Source organism: Nerophis ophidion, linkage group LG17 (assembly GCF_033978795.1).
Source record: "Nerophis ophidion isolate RoL-2023_Sa linkage group LG17, RoL_Noph_v1.0, whole genome shotgun sequence".
In the NCBI taxonomy this organism is placed as follows: Eukaryota; Metazoa; Chordata; class Actinopteri; order Syngnathiformes; family Syngnathidae; genus Nerophis; species Nerophis ophidion.
Window position 1 is genome coordinate 9771117 of NC_084627.1, and position 16116 is coordinate 9787232.

A 16116-nucleotide genomic window follows, 5' to 3' on the forward strand; every position below is an offset into this window, starting at 1 on the left:
TGCCTTTAGCAACACAAACAGCCGGTGTTTCCTTGTTTACATTCCTGAAGGTGAAGCTTTACTATGGAACAGAGCGGTCAAGCGAACATGGTTCCCGACCACATGTAACCCGGCAGGTTTCGGTGAGAAAATTGTAGTAATATGTCGGCTCCCGCCGTAGACATGAGCAGAGCTTGCGTCGTTCTACATGTAAAAAGAGGCAGCTGCGACTCCTACCTCCTCCGTGGCTTCCCTCAGAGACACTGGTGGTCACCACGCCCATGGCCACACCCCTCCGACTTTCAGGTACCATATAATCTCACTAAAACACTAGTAACACAATAGGCAGATAAGGGATATTCCAGAATTATCCTAGTAAATGTGTCTAATAACTTTTGAATTGCTCTCACTGCCTTGTCTTCTTTTTTTTTTAGTCCTTTACCCTCACTTTCCTCATCCACGAATCTTTCATCCTCGCTCAAATTAATGAGGGAAATCGTCGCTTTCTCGGTTCGAATCACTCTCGCTGCTGGTGGCCATGATTGTAAACAATGTCCAGATGTGAGGAGCTCCACAACCCGTGACGTCACGCACACATCGTCTGCTACTTCCGGTACAGGCAAGGCTTTTTTATTAGCGACTAAAAGTTGCGAACTTTGTTGATCTCTACTAAGTCCTTTCAGCAAAAATATGGCAATATTGCCAAATGATGAAGTATGACACATAGAATGGAGCTGCTATCCCCGTTTAAATAAGAACATCTCATTTCAGTAGGCCTTTAAAGTGTTTGAATCAAAACAGACACTCTGTAATTGTCAGTATTTTATTTTGACCTCATTTATCATCATTTGTTTTTCAGTTGAAATGAAGGGAATGTGTAGAACACTCTGGAAACAACAAGCTTCCAATCAACTAGTTTTTAATTCCCCTTTTAAGTTCCAGCAGATGAAGAAACAGTCGATACAATGAGAATTATGATTACAAAATAAATAGAAAACGATGGCAATTCAAATGTGTTACAAAATATGTGCAATAGTTTACATCTTAAAAACACCTTTTTCTAGTAAATTTGCCATGACATAGTTTGTTTTCCAAATGAAACATTATCGTGTTGCTCAACATTTTTCTTTTTTGGACCTCAAAGTCTTTTAGAAAAGGTGGAATCGTTTGCGTGCTGCGGAAAAAGTCGACACAGATGGCAATGATGAGGTGGCACACACAATGTGAAAGTTCTCCAATGAGAATCATGGCCGCTCCGAGGTGATGGGAATGTGGGAGGAGTCACAGTGGTTTACTTGTACAGGTGGCCCCGCCCACGTGACCTCAAACATGACACACGGCCAAGCAGACAAGGTGTTGGTGTCCTGGTAGACATTGTCAGTCGTTTAGAAGCTTTCTCAACAAACGCATTGAACTCTTCCTCCAGCCCCACGTTCACCAAGTGGGCGGGGCCTGACAAGACGGTCAGTTGTTCTCGAAGAGCGACAGCAGGTCGTCGCTGCTGTTGTTGGGCAGGTCGGGGGGGCCAAGGTAGGACAGCAGCTCGTCAGGGTTGGTCAGCTCGGGCAGAAGCTGAAAAACAAGCAGCGGTCACAAACATGTGGCAGGTCAGGTGGCGAGCTAGAGCCAAGAGGCGCTCACATCCAGCGAATGATCCGCCGCCTCTCCGGCTGCTCCCGGCCCTACAAGGCCGAAAGAGCCTTCGTGGAGCCGGGCATTGTGGGTAGCGATGCTCCTTTGCGGCAGCGGGCTGCCGGCCTCACTGAGGCTGTGGTTGGCGTGCTGTGGGAGCAGGGAAGTGTGGGAGGGCTCCATGCGGCCAGGATGTGTGGCCTGCTGAGACATCACAAACATGAAGAAGGGCTTGACATTTACGGGAGTGGCGCCATCAGCATGTGACAGCTGGCGAGCAGCTGCACCTGGCAACAGTCCTCGTGTGTACTTGTGCTCCGGGAACACCTCTCAGGTGCCCGGACCAGGCAGCAGGTGGAGACAGTCAAGATCAGGGGTGTCCAAACTTTTTCCACAGAGGGCCACACGGAAAAATTGAAGCATGCGGGGTCATTTTGATATTTTTCATTTTCAAACCAGAACAAAATATATGGATTTTTTGTTTTAATCCTTAGGGTCGAAAATGTTAAAAATAAGTCAAAATTGTATTCAATTTTTTTATTTAATGCTTACAGTAATTCTCTATATATCAACTTGAGGTTGATATAAAGTAAAACAAAAAAGGTTTCATGCCTTTTCTGTCAAAGACAACTTTGTATTTTATAGTAAAACTGAAATATGCAGTATTTAGATGAATAGATAGTACTTTATTGATTTCTTCAGGAGAGTTCCTTTATTTAGCAATTAAAGCCCTCAAAGATCAATAATGCAGGACACCATTGATTTTAATTATTTAATATTTTTGAGTAATCACAGTGAAAATTTAAATAAAATCCTACAAAATATATTTGAGATCCAAAAGGTTCCCCACTCTTAAAGTGATGCAATTTTATTAGTTTTTTTTTACTTTTAACACTTACATTTCAAGATCAACTTCCGATATATCTGTCGATTTTAAGTTTGAACTATTATTTTGTCTGTTTTATGCTCTTTTGTCAAAACTTTGATGTTTTTATATGGCAACCACACAACATATGCAATATTTTTTCCACATAAAACATTTTAAAGTGATCATTTTTAGGTAATAATTCATTATAACATACATTTTTTTGTCCTTTTTTTTTGAGCAAAGGAAAAAAATTAAAAAGACAAAAGGAAGAAAAAAAAACTGTCAACATGGCCACTTTTTCTCATTAGATTTCACATCATTCCACTTTTTAAAAATTAAATTTTTTAAAATTTTTGCAATACTATTAATTTTGCACTTTGGACACCCCTGGTCAAGAAGTTTTGAGGCTCAAGCAAACATTTTAAAATGTTGGCGTACGTCATAACCACCATCTTGATGTGTTTGCTCCCTCGTGGACGGTTTTGTCAAGACTAGCTAGGAGCAGATCTCTCACACACACACACAAAGTGTGTCTTGTTACGTAAGATATGCTTTTCGATGGCCACTGAGGCATCACTGACGGCACATGCTAGTTTACGTAAGAGCGGTTCTGACCTGGTCGGCCTGGTAGGCCAGAGGCGCTCCAGACGAAGGGTACTCTCCGAGGGTCGGTGTCCCGGGAGTGTTGGGGAATTCCGTGAATCCAGATTGGCTGACGAAGCCTCGACTCCCTGCGGAGTAAAGATGTCGGTGTGTTACGGGTCACTTGCCATGAAAGGATGAATCATGTGACTTTCTACGATGACATCATTCATCAATTGACAATGTGGGGGGGGGGGGCAAAGTTTAGCAATCCTCTAGTGTCCATCTAACATTTGTGTTTATTATGGTAAGGGTGTCGGAAATGGATATACCGTATTTCCTTGAATTGCCGCTGGGTATATAGTATGCACCTGCCTTGAATTACCACCGGGTCAAACTCGTCACGTCACGAGTGACACTTCCCCTGTCATCCTTTTCAAAATGGAGGCAGATTTCAATCATTTGAAATTGCATAAAGGGAAGAAGATTAAGAGCTATTTATTCAGTAGGATTTAAGGTCCAAGCTATTGAATATGCTAAAAAGAACAGTAAGCAGCTATGTTTTATTAATATACCGTAGCTGCGTGTGTAAAATATGAGTCATTAAATGACTCCCGCCTCCTGGTGGTAGAGGGCGCTAGAGATCTTTCTTGCGACTACTTGGCTGCAGAAGAAGTGACAAGAAGTATCGTGATATGTGCTGGGAATGGATATGACGCGGTGGTGCACGCGGTGGTGCACGACGGACCTTTTAGGATGTAACACCACTACTCCTATGCTGGCTATGTAAACTACCGGGCTGAAATAAAGCATGTTCCAGTCATAGATATCCAGTGTATTATTTATACAATAACATTTCATGGTGGCAGCGGTGGGATAAAGAGATCACCCACGGAGCAGAACGAGAGGGGGAGTTGTCCGAGGATAATTATGTTGTCGCCTGCATTACACGTAAGGAGCCGAGCTAACTGATAGCAGCGGTCTGCATGTCGGGAGCAACCCAAACAAGAGCGCGCTTAGGCTACACACCTACCGACCACGAACTGGACCGCAAAAGAGTGAGCAGCGATCGTTTATTTTTTCCTTTCGCTTGCACTTTTAACATGGAGGATTATATATCTAAAATAAAACAGTTTTCTAAACTGGACTTTCGATCGAAACAGGAGGTAATAAAGGAAGATCTCCATCGAGACAGAGAGACTTTTAAAACTGAAGAAAGATAAGGAAGACTTATTTATACAAGTTATTGATGCTTTTGATCAGAAGGAGCTGCGCATGGACTTCATTTATAAGTAAAGGTAAGACCATCCATCCATCCATCCATTTTCTACCACTTATTCCCTTTCGGGGTCGCGGGGGGCGCTGGCGCCTATCTCAGCTACAATCGGGCGGAAGGCGGGGTACACCCTGGACAAGTCGCCACCTCATCGCAGGGCCAACACAGATAGACAGACAACATTCACACTCACATTCACACACTAGGGCCAATTTTAGTGTTGCCAATCAACCTATCCCCAGGTGCATGTCTTTGGAAGTGGGAGGAAGCCGGAGTACCCGGAGGGAACCCACGCATTCACGGGGAGAACATGCAAACTCCACACAGAAAGATCCCGAGCCTGGATTTGGACCCAGGACTGCAGGAACTTCGTATTGTGAGGCAGACGCACTAACCCCTCTGCCACCGTGAAGCCCAGGTAAGACCATGATCACCTTTTTTTTAATTAAATGTGCTTTTCATGACAGTATCCTTACATAATACTAAAAATTTTAAGCGCAGGCCTAAATTTACCACATGCCTTTGGTAAGCGCCGGAGTGAGAAGAGGTTTTAAAATTAATAAGTGTCCCAGCAGCAATTCAAGGAAATACAGTAGTTTAAATTTTTACTGATACTAGAAAAAAAATCTGTTTTTTTTTCCCAGCGAGCTTTTGCCCCCAACATGGCTAATGCTAACGCAAACGAGAGCAAGTTGTTGGTTCCAAAGAAAAGTGTCGTCGGTGGTTTAGATTTGCGGCAGCATGAGTGGAGCAAATGACTGCACGCTGCTAAGTTTCTATAAAAAAGGCAGAAGCACAACAAACTTATTTCAGCACCAGCAACCCAAGCCTGGGGGAAATGCAAGAAGAACATCAACTAACAAACTCTAGTTCACGTCCACAAGGTGCCATGAATGAATAAAAGGAGGACTACACTAAGCTGGTCATTCTGCACATCGCTAAACCGTGCAAAAGCCTTTTTAATCCACCCATTAAAATTAAGAGCCCTCTCAAAGCTACTTTTTTATTCACACAAGTATTTTATTCAAGAATTTACGTTTGTACTTAATAAATCTTAGCTGTTGTATTTTAATTGTATGCATCGTTTACTTAAGTATTTTATTAAAAATGGAAGTTTTCCTTTCATAGGACACTATATTAAATAACTATTTTATTAGGACAATGCATATTGATTAACATAAGCAAAAACATCACAGTAAATTCGTTTTTTGAAAATAATTTTCTACTAGTCCAATTTATAAACATATGTTTGCTAAAAAGGAAAATGCTGAGTATGCAGTGCCATTTCTAACTACTCGTTTTTTAATCAAATAAAAGCAAAACTTTTTCTTTTTTTTGTATACATTGCTTACTTTAAAAAATATGGGGGGGAAAAATCATATCAAATTTTTGGTGGAAAAAAAAGATCACACAGGCTTACTAGTGCTTGTGCTTTAACTATTTTTTTTAGATATTTTTTTTTTCAAATTGTATTTTAAATACTTTAATCATGTAAATAAATAGTACATTCAATAGTATAAAACTTATTGTCATAATTATTACAGCACAACCAAAGTAACTATGGAACACAGCGAATGTGCAAAACAAACATGCTTGTGTAAGATACATAAGTACGCGGTGCTTTTATTGTGAAGGCTAGAAGTGCCTTTTGATGGCTGCTGAGTTTTAAAGGCCTACTGAACCCCACTACCAATGATGATGATAGTTTATATATCAATGATGAAATATTAACATTGCAACACATGCCAATACGGCCGCTTTAGTTTATTAAATTGCAATTTTAAATTTTGCACGGAAGTATCATGCTAAAACGTCGCGGTATGATGACGCGTGCGCGTGACATTTTGTTCCAGCACTGTTCACAGCTATAAGTCGTCTCTTTTCATCGCATAATTCCACAGTATTCTGGAAGTCTGTGTTGCTGAATCTTTTGCAATTTGTTCAAAGAATAATGGAGACGTCAAAGAAGAAAGCTGTAGGTGGGAAGCGGTGTATTGCGGCCGCCTTTAGCAACACAAACACAGCCGGTGTTTCATTGTTTACATTCCTGAAAGATGTCGGCGAAGCTTTACTATGAAACAGAGATGTCAAGCAAACACGGTTGGATTGGACCACACACACAAAGTACAGTGTATTATGCAGTGATCATTTCGAAAGATCGTGTTTCGAAGAGGGTCCCTTGCGAAGAGCAGAGATGGGCATCGCCACTACCCGTCGACTGGTGCTAAAGAAAGGTGCGGGGCCGACCTTCAGGTTGTACAGGTACGACCATATAGTCTCATTAAAACTCTAGTAACACAATAAGCAGATAAGGGTTTTTCCAGAATTATCCTACTAAATTTGTCTAATATCTAAATCGCTCTGCCGTCTAGTTTTTTTTTTCTTTCTAGTCCTTCACTCTCACTTTCCTCATCCACAAATCTTTTACCCTCGCTCTAATTAATGGGGAAATCGTCGCTTTCTCGGTCCGAATCGCTCTCGCTGCTGGTGGCCATGATTGTAAACAATGTTCAGATGTGAGGAGCTCCACAACCCGTGACATCACGCGCACATCGTCTGCTACTTCCGGTACAGGCAAAGCTTTTTTATTAGCGAACAAAAGTTGCGAACTTTATCGTGGATGTTCTCTACTAAATCCTTTCAGCAAAAATATGGCAATATCGCCAAATGATCAAGTATGACACATAGAATGGACCTGCTATCCCCGTTTAAATAAGAACATCTCATTTCAGTAGGCCTTTAAATGAGACTTCCTGCCTACTGTTGAAGTTTACAATGTTGAGGTTTGTGAATGCAACTTCCTTGCCTTGTCTGGTACATGTGAAGTGAATTGTGAATTATATTTATATAGCGCTTTTCTCTAGTGACTCAAAGCGCTTTACATAGTGAAACCCAATATCTAAGTTACATTTAAACCGGTGTGGGTGGCACTGGGAGCAGGTGGGTAAAGTGTCTTGCCCAAGGACACAACGGCAGTGACCAGGATGGCACAAGCGGGAATCGAACCTGCAACCCTCAAGTTGCTGACACGGCCACTCTACCAACCGAGCTATACCGCATGTGAGTAATGAGCAAGTGTTACGTTGTGAGGATAAATGTATTAAACCTACTGACGGACAATAAAACTGGATGGCTGCACTTCTGTAAAAATGTGTTCTTTTAACACAAATTAGTTACCGATAGCTACTTTTCTGCATTATGAAACCCAGTTTCCATACCCAATTCCTTGTCGTCATGACGACCCCACACTCCCCTCCTTACCAGGTCTGTTGTAGTCCGGGCTGCTCCTGCCCCCTGCTGGTCCACCCGGGTACGGCGAGGCCGGGGGCCCCAGGGCAGCGATCATCTCCATCACGTTTGGCAGCACCATGTGACTCGGGCTGACGGTGCGGCAGCGTTTCAGCGGAGGCCCGTCAGGCTCCTCCTTGATGTGCAGGTCGGGTTTGATGGGAACCGGCCGCCAGCCACAAAGTGGGTCGATGGTGATCTCCTCATATTCAGAACTGGGGGAAAAGAACATTTCAAGTAAGAGAAGGGCAAAGTGGAAGTTGTGGACCGTGCCGTGGACCTACTTCTGAATGTAGACCAGAATCCCCAACATGTATTGGTCCACTTCCAGGCCTTCCAGCAAAGCGGTCTTACTGTAGGGAGAGCAGCACACATGGTACACGTGCACGCCACCTGGCTTCTGAGGGGTGGGCGGAGAACCTACTTGCAGACGGGGCACCGCCACGTTCCTCGCTCGCAATTCAGCTGCAAATATGACTCCAGGTCGAAACACTGCAACCACGTGTGAAGAGAACTCGGTTAGCGTGCGCTGACTTCTAGGTTCCCAGCGCGGGGGCCCACCTGTATGTGCCGGCAGTCGTGGCCTCTGGCCGGCAGCTGGATCCGTCTGAACGTGATGGGACATTTCAGCGAGACTTTGATGGCCGTTTGCTCCACGCCGTCCTCTCCGTTGAGCCCGGGAGTCCCGGGGATGGTGCCGCTGCTGAAGTTCCTCTTGACTGACACAAAGCATTTTCACCATCAAGTCATTTCCCAACCAAGAACACACAACTACCGTATTTTTCGGACTATAAATTGCAGTTTTTTTCATAGTTTGGCCGGGGGTGCGACTTATACTCAGGAGCGACTTATGTGTGAAATTATTAAACACATTACCGTAAAATATCAAATATTATTATTTAGCTCATTCACGTAAGAGATTAGACGTACAAGATTTCATGGGATTTAGCGATTAGGAGTGACAGATTGTTTGGTAAACGAATAGCATGTTCTATATGTTATAGTTATTTGAATGACTCTTACCATAATATGTTAGGTTAACATAGCAGGCACCTTCTCAGTTGGTTATTTATGCCTCATATAACGTACACTTATTCAGCCTGTTGTTCACTATTCTTTATTTATTTTAAATTGCCTTTCAAATTTCTATACTTAGTGTTGGTTTTATCAAATAAATTTTCCCCAAAAATGCGACTTATATATGATTTTTTTCCTTCTTTATTATGCATTTTCGGCAGGTGCGACTTAACTCCGGAGCGATTTATAATCCGAAAAATACAGTAAGTTCTTTTGTCTGACTTTTAGACCTTGCTAGGTGATGCTATTGTTGCGTTGTGAGGGCTGGTCTCCTGCAGCTTTAGTAAAACCTGGCCAAGTAAAATACGGTACATTGCCTACAATCATGCACAGGCGGTAATACTGCCTAAACACAGCCAATACCAGTTGGACAAAGGAGTCAGGCTACAACATTGAGAAAAAAAACTAACAGGGATTTTTATCTCCAAACTTGTGATTCAATTTGTATATTTTTAACATACCGTATTTCCCTGAATTACCTCCGGCCGGGGCGATAATTTAAAACCTCTTCTCACTCCGGCGCTTACCAAAGGCATACGGTAAAGGCAAGCATGCGCTTATAAATTTGAGTGTGATGTAAGGACACCATCAGGAAAAGCACATTTAATAAAAATAACATTATTATGGTCTTACCTTTACTTATAAATGAAGTCCATGCGCAGCTCCTTCTGATCAAAAGCATCGATAAATTGTTTATAGAAGTCTTCCTTATCTTTCTTCAGTTTTAAAAGCCTGTCTGTCTCGATGGAGATTTTCCTTTATTACCTCCTGCTTTGATTGAAAGTCCAGTTTAGAAAACGGTTTTATTTTAGATATGTAATCTTCCATGTTAAAAGTGCAAGCGAGAGGAAAAAATAAACGATCGCTGCTCACTCTTGCTGCTTGTTGTCACTTCTTCTGCAGCAGAGTAGTCGCAAGAAGGATCACTAGCGCCCTCTACCACCAGGAGGCGGGAGTCATTTAACGACTCATATTTGACACACGCAGCTACGGTATATTAATAAAACATAGCTGCTTACTGTCCTTTTTAGCATATTCAACAGCTTGGACCTTAAATGCTACGGAATAGCTCGGGGGTAGGGAACTTACGGCTCTAGAGCCAGATGTGGCTCTTTTGATGACTGCACCTGGCTTTCAGATAAATCTTAGCTGACATTGCTTGACACGATAAGTAATGAATAATTCCGCTGGTAATCAGTGTCAAAAATAACGTTCAAAATATAAAACATTCTCATGCATTTCCATCCATCCATCCGATTTCTACCGCATCCGTTCAAGAAATCGCATTAATGGCAAGAATTATTTATTTTTTGTTAACCTCAGAATAACGTTATTAAAACGAATAAGAGACTTATTATACTCTAAAAATGTTGGTCTTTATTAAAAATGCACGCATATATTCAGTGTTGAAAAAAATAAAAAAAATGTAATGGCTCTCACGGAAATACTTTTAAAAATATTTAGCTTGTATGGCTCTCTCAGCCAAAAAGGTTCGCAACCCCTGGAATAGCTTTTAATCTTCTTCCCTTTATGTGATTTCAAATTATTGAAATCAGCTTCCTCCATTTTGAAAATGATGACAGGTGAAGTGTCACTCGTGACGTGACGAGTTTGACCCGGCAGTAATTCAAGGCAGGCGCATACTCGGCGGCAAGTCAAGGAAATACGGTATTTTTAACATAAATAGGGTCAGCAGTTCTCAAGTACCACCTCAGAAAACACTTGGCTCTCCAAGTACTGCAATAAAGACCAAAATTAAAATACAGTATCATAGTAGCCCTAAGTGTTCACTAAAAACAAGGCTGAACCCCTCAGCCTCTTGCGGTCACATAACAGCACGGATCAACATGCAGGGCGACAAAGGAGTGTGAGGTCTCACTCTTAGTGATGCAGTGCTCGGCGGGCAGCAGCCTCTTCTTCATGAGGCCTTGCAGCACCGACCTGACGGAGGGCCGATGGACCAGCTGCAGCACAAACAGGTGCGACTGCAAAAGAGAACACCGTCAGCCACGCCCACGGTCGCTCACCTGCTCCCTGGGCTGTGGGCAGCAAAACTCACGCAGCAGCAGGCGGTGACTGTGATCTGGACGGTGTTGCGTCCGGGGTGGCACACTTGTTTGAGGTACAAGGGCTTGTGGGAGGTCTTGTTGTCGCCGCGCTCGATGGACAGCGGCGTGGCGTTGACGCTCACCTGCACGGAGGCGGGCCAGTTGGTGTTCATCTGGCGGTCCTCGTGGTGATAACACTTGAACTGCAGCTCCAGGTCTGGCCTGTGGAGGGCGACAGCACAGCGCTCAGACAGGACGTCAGAGCGGCGGCGTGCGGAATAAGTAGTAGCCCCGCCCACCTCATCATGAGCGTCTTGTAGACCGAGTCTTTGAGCTGGAAGGCGTGGTTGCTGACGGCCAAGTTGTGTTCCAGCCTGAACGGCTCCAAGACCACGCCGTCCCGCACGGGAAAGGTCAGGCGGAGGTCATCACTGGGGTTACCTTGAGGGGTTAAAGGTCACATCAGCTTCTTCTTCTTCTATGGCAGTCTAACGCTGTCTCACCTGTCGTGGGCTGGGGGCCGCCCATGCTGCTTTTGAGGTCCGGGGGCAGGTAGTGGGGTTTGGTGTCATGTCCCGGAGAGAGGTAGGGTGGCATGGATGTCCCAGGAGTCATGGGAGGCGTGGGGTTCCCGCCCATGGGGGAGCTGGGATACACCGGCATCCCCCCACCCCGCCCCGGCTGAGAGGCGGAGACAACCGGCCAATGTTTTAATGCTTCAAAACCTGACGGTCGTCATGACGACAGGTCTTACTTACCCCACTGGCTGCCGCCTGCGTGAAGGCGTTGTATCCTCCTGGGCCCCCAGGGGGCAGGCTACTCTGGCCGTTAAACGGTTCTGACTGGAGAACGCAAACAGGAAGCATCAGAAGGGGGCGTGGCCTCTGAAGGATGGCATCCACTTACCTTATAATACTGGGGTGGGTTGGGCTGGCCGGCACCGGGTGGGAACTGAGCCGGGTTGTGTGAGCCCGACCCGTACTGGCTGATGGGGGGCAGGCGGCTGGAGGGGGAGGGGGCGCATCGCTGCTGGGGTCCGGGGGGGTACTGCACAGGCTGCTGAGCGTACGGCGACATCCCACCAGGACCAAAGTGCTGGGCGGGAAAACCCTGCAAAGGTTCAAGAACATTGATTCATACTTGACAGAGTCTCTGAACACAAAGCTCAGTTTCAAGGGGAACTGCACTTGTTTGACCTATAGTTCACAATCCTTATGAAAGACCAGAACTGCACTTGTTTGGCCTATAGTTCACAATCCTTATGAAAGACCAGAACTGCACTTGTTTGGCCTATAGTTCACAATCCTTATGAAAGACCAGAACTGCACTTGTTTGGCCTATAGTTCACAATCCTTATGGAAGACCAGAACTGCACTTGTTTGGCCTATAGCTCACAATCCTTATTAAAGACCAGACCTGCACTTGTTTGGCCTATAGTTCACAATCTTTATGGAAGACCAGAACTGCACTTGTTTGGCCTATAGTTCACAGTCCTTATGGAAGACCAGAACTGCACTTGTTTGGCCTATAGTTCACAATCCTTATGAAAGACCAGAACTGCACTTGTTTGGCCTATAGTTCACAATCCTTATTAAAGACCAGAACTGCACTTGTTTGGCCTATAGTTCACAATCCTTATTAAAGACCAGAACTGCACTTGTTTGGCCTATAGTTCACAATCCTTATTAAAGACCAGAACTGCACTTGTTTGGCCTATAGTTCACAATCCTTATTAAAGATCAGAACTGCACTTGTTTGGCCTATAGTTCACAATCCTTATGAAAGACCAGAACTGCACTTGTTTGGCCTCTAGTTCACAATCCTTATGAAAGACCAGAACTGCACTTGTTTGGCCTATAGGTCACAATCCTTATGAAAGACCAGAACTGCACTTGTTTGACCTATAGTTCACAATCCTTATGAAAGACCAGAACTGCACTTGTTTGGCCTCTAGTTCACAATCCTTATGAAAGACCAGAACTGCACTTGTTTGGCCTCTAGTTCACAATCCTTATGAAAGACCAGAACTGCACTTGTTTGGCCTCTAGTTCACAATCCTTATGAAAGACCAGAACTGCACTTGTTTGGCCTATAGTTCACAATCCTTATGAAAGACCAGAACTGCACTTGTTTGGCCTATAGTTCACAATCCTTATGAAAGACCAGAACTGCACTTGTTTGGCCTCTAGTTCACAATCCTTATGAAAGACCAGAACTGCACTTGTTTGGCCTATAGTTCACAATCCTTATGAAAGACCAGAACTGCACTTGTTTGGCCTATAGTTCACAATCCTTATGAAAGACCAGAACTGCACTTGTTTGGCCTCTAGTTCACAATCCTTATGAAAGACCAGAACACATCTTTTTCTGGGTTTTTAAATATAATAAAAAAACGCTTGGAAGATGCGGCCAATGGCAGCCATCGTTGTAGCCTTGAAAGCCTCTAAAACAGGGGTCACCAACCTTTTTGAAACAAAGAGCTACTTCTTGGGTACTGATTAATGCGAAGGGCTACCAGTTTGATACACACTTAAATAAATTGCCAGAAATAGCCAATTTGCTCAGTTTACCTTTAACTCTATGTTATTATTAATAATTAATTATATTTATCTTTGTGGAAACATTGATCATCTTTATGATTTCTCACAATAAATATATATAGAAACAGATAAATATTTAAAAAAAAATAATGGGTATTTCTGTCTGCCATTCCGTCATACATTTTTTTTCCTTCTAGGTTTTTTTGTAGAGAATAAATGATTTAAAAAAACACTTACTTGAGCGGTTTAAAAGAGGAGAAAACACGGAAAAAAAGAACATTTAATTTTGAAACATAGTTTATCTTCAATTTTGACTCTTTATAATTCAAAATTCAACCGAAAAAAAGAAGGGAAAAACTAGCTAATTCGAATCTTTTTGAAAATATTGAAAAAATAATTTATGGAACATCATTAGTAGATTATCCGGAACAAAATGTTTAAAAGAAATTCAAAAAACTTTGAAATAAGATTTAAATTTGATTCTACAGATTTTTTAGATTTGCCAGAATAATTTTTTTTAATTTTAATTTATAATAAGTTTGAAAAAAATTTCACAAATATTCTTCGTCGAAAAAACAGAAGCTAAAATGAAGAATTAAATTAAAATTAATTATTCTTTACAATAAAACAAATAAATTTACTTGAACATTGATTTAAATTGTCAGGAAAGAAGAGGAAGGAATTTAAAAGGTAAAAAGGTATATGTGTTTAAAAATCCTAAAATCATTTTTAAGGTTGTGTTTTTTCTCTAAAATTGTCTTTCTGAAAGTTATAAGAAGCAAAGTTAAAAAAAATGAATTTATTTAAACAAGTGAAGACCAAGTCTTTAAAATATTTTCTTGGATTTTCAAATTCTATGAGTTTTGTCTCTCTTAGAATTAAAAATGTCGAGCAAAGCGAGACCAGCTTGCTAGTAAAAAAATGAAATTTAAAAAATAGAGGCAGCTCACTGGTAAGTGCTGCTATTTGAGCTATTTTTAGAACAGGCCAGTGGGCGACTCATCTGGTCCTTACGGGCACTGCTATGGTGACCCCTGCTCTAAAACAACTTCAAAACCCTCCATTAACATTTTATATACATGCTGCAAGTATATATATATATATATATATATATATATATAAAATTGTAGTAACAGACACCTTCATAACAACATGTACAATATCTACCGTATTTTAGTCATTTTAATCATTGCCAGAACAAATTCCTCGGCACATTTATCTCTGTTTCCACAGCAGCGCACTTACTTCTGGCAACAAATGTGTGTTCCTACTTCTGGAAACAAACGCGAGGTGTTCTAATCATGGCAAGTTCGGTAACAGAGACGAAAAATAACTATTTTGGACAAATGAGGATTCACAACCTTATAATTTTGAACCTGAATATTTGGAGGATGAACTGCTGCTTCTAGAAGGCAGCACGAAGACGCTGGAGCAGACGGAAGCCGAGAGAGTGAAGTGAAAGTGACTTCAAGCTGAAAAATGTGGAACTTGAAGACGTGCTATTTTCACATAAATAGAGTGCTTACCAAAATAAACCGGAAAAAATTCCCTGGCCTGCTGGACCATGGAGTGAGTCTCACTTAATATTGATCATGATACACGCAGCACGTCATGCGTGTTATTGCGACTACAATGCATACGTTGTGTGGCTAGCTGTGTACAAACTAAATATGAAATAATACTTTACAGATATTGTAATGATTGTTCATGTTGGTGTCCTATCACAGTGCTCTTTCCGTAGCTAGCTTTTACAGCTAATACCATAGCACGCCAATGTTAGTACACTAGAAAAATAGTTCCTCAGTGTTCACTCTTACAATAACAATGTCGTTACAACTTGGTTATTATAAAGGTCACTAAACTTAAATCAAGTATTGATGGTTTTTGGACACATTTTAAATTGATTTAGAGGTAGAATTGATTGCTCTCATTAGCTGCATTGCTAGCCACCAAAAATGAGTCAAAATTTTACATTGTTAGACTGCAAAAAAACAACCTTTTGTCTTGTGTCTCATAATGATTGTGAACAATAAGAGTACCAAAAAAAGTGCAGTTCCCCTTTAAAGGTCAGAGGCCATTCAGCATGAACATGACACTGACTGACCTCGGAGGGGAAGGTCCGCTTGAGGCCTTGCTGAGCGCCAGGATAGCCTGCATGCATCTTCTGGGCGGGGCCAGGGTGGGGGGGATACAAGCTCCCGCCGGGGGGTGGTTGTGGTCCAGGCCTGGTGGGGACCATCCCGCTGGTGCTCATCCCTCCGGGTCCACGAGGGCCTGAATGAGACAGGAACTGGGTGCTGTAGGCAGAGGCTCCGCCCATCTGTCAGGAAGTGGGGCGAAAGGTTATGTGAGGGGGGTTGGCCAACTCAGTTTCAAAGTTGGGAGCAAACATGGCGCCCTGTAGTCATGTGAGGGGCTTCAATCAGAGAGAGAATGGCCAGATGATCTCTCAAATGATTGGTCAAAAGCCCCTCCTGTGACTACAGGGCGCCATGTTTGCTCCCAACTTGGCCACACTCTCTCTGTACACGGCTCTGGTTTGTGTGAGACATGGCTGCCCTGGATTATGCACATATTTGTGATATGCTTGAGTATAACATTGTATTGTGTGATCACGCTATTGGTTCTTTTCCGCTCTGGAGATGTTTGTGCGGCCGGTATACTTATTTGTTGTTCCATCCATCATCTTCCGCTTATCAGAGATCGGGTCGCGGTAGCTTTGGGTCATGACCGAAAGGACAAGATCACGGGTACAAGCGGCCGAAATGAGTTTCCTCCGCCGGGTGGCAGGGCTCTCCCTTAGAGATAGGGTGAGAAGCTCTGTCA

The 16116-nt window shown here is 42.8% G+C and overlaps 2 protein-coding genes across 5 annotated transcripts in view; one reads left to right on the forward strand and one right to left on the reverse strand.

The window, feature by feature from the left end:
• Window positions 1-1149, forward strand: part of LOC133536004 (dual specificity protein phosphatase 26-like) — a 33604-nt gene extending 32455 nt beyond the window's left edge. Inside the window, exons 7-8 of the mRNA XM_061876154.1 lie at window positions 161-285; window positions 414-1149. The gene's annotated coding sequence lies outside the window, so the exon portion shown is untranslated. The remainder of the gene's footprint in view (window positions 1-160; window positions 286-413) is intronic.
• LOC133535998 (zinc finger MIZ domain-containing protein 2-like) overlaps window positions 789-16116 on the reverse strand; it is a 36412-nt gene continuing 21084 nt past the window's right edge. For 3 of the 4 annotated variants that reach the window (XM_061876128.1, XM_061876130.1, XM_061876132.1), the window contains 14 exons: window positions 15395-15610; window positions 11657-11860; window positions 11509-11592; window positions 11254-11431; window positions 11050-11191; window positions 10762-10972; window positions 10582-10687; window positions 8187-8344; window positions 8050-8117; window positions 7910-7978; window positions 7599-7840; window positions 3095-3210; window positions 1621-1815; window positions 789-1551 (listed from right to left, as the gene is read on the reverse strand). In XM_061876128.1, coding sequence (XP_061732112.1) covers window positions 1444-1551; window positions 1621-1815; window positions 3095-3210; window positions 7599-7840; window positions 7910-7978; window positions 8050-8117; window positions 8187-8344; window positions 10582-10687; window positions 10762-10972; window positions 11050-11191; window positions 11254-11431; window positions 11509-11592; window positions 11657-11860; window positions 15395-15610 — 2097 coding nt within the window. In that variant the 3' untranslated portion in view covers window positions 789-1443. The remainder of the gene's footprint in view (window positions 1552-1620; window positions 1816-3094; window positions 3211-7598; window positions 7841-7909; window positions 7979-8049; window positions 8118-8186; window positions 8345-10581; window positions 10688-10761; window positions 10973-11049; window positions 11192-11253; window positions 11432-11508; window positions 11593-11656; window positions 11861-15394; window positions 15611-16116) is intronic. The other variant, XM_061876131.1, reaches the window with a different exon arrangement.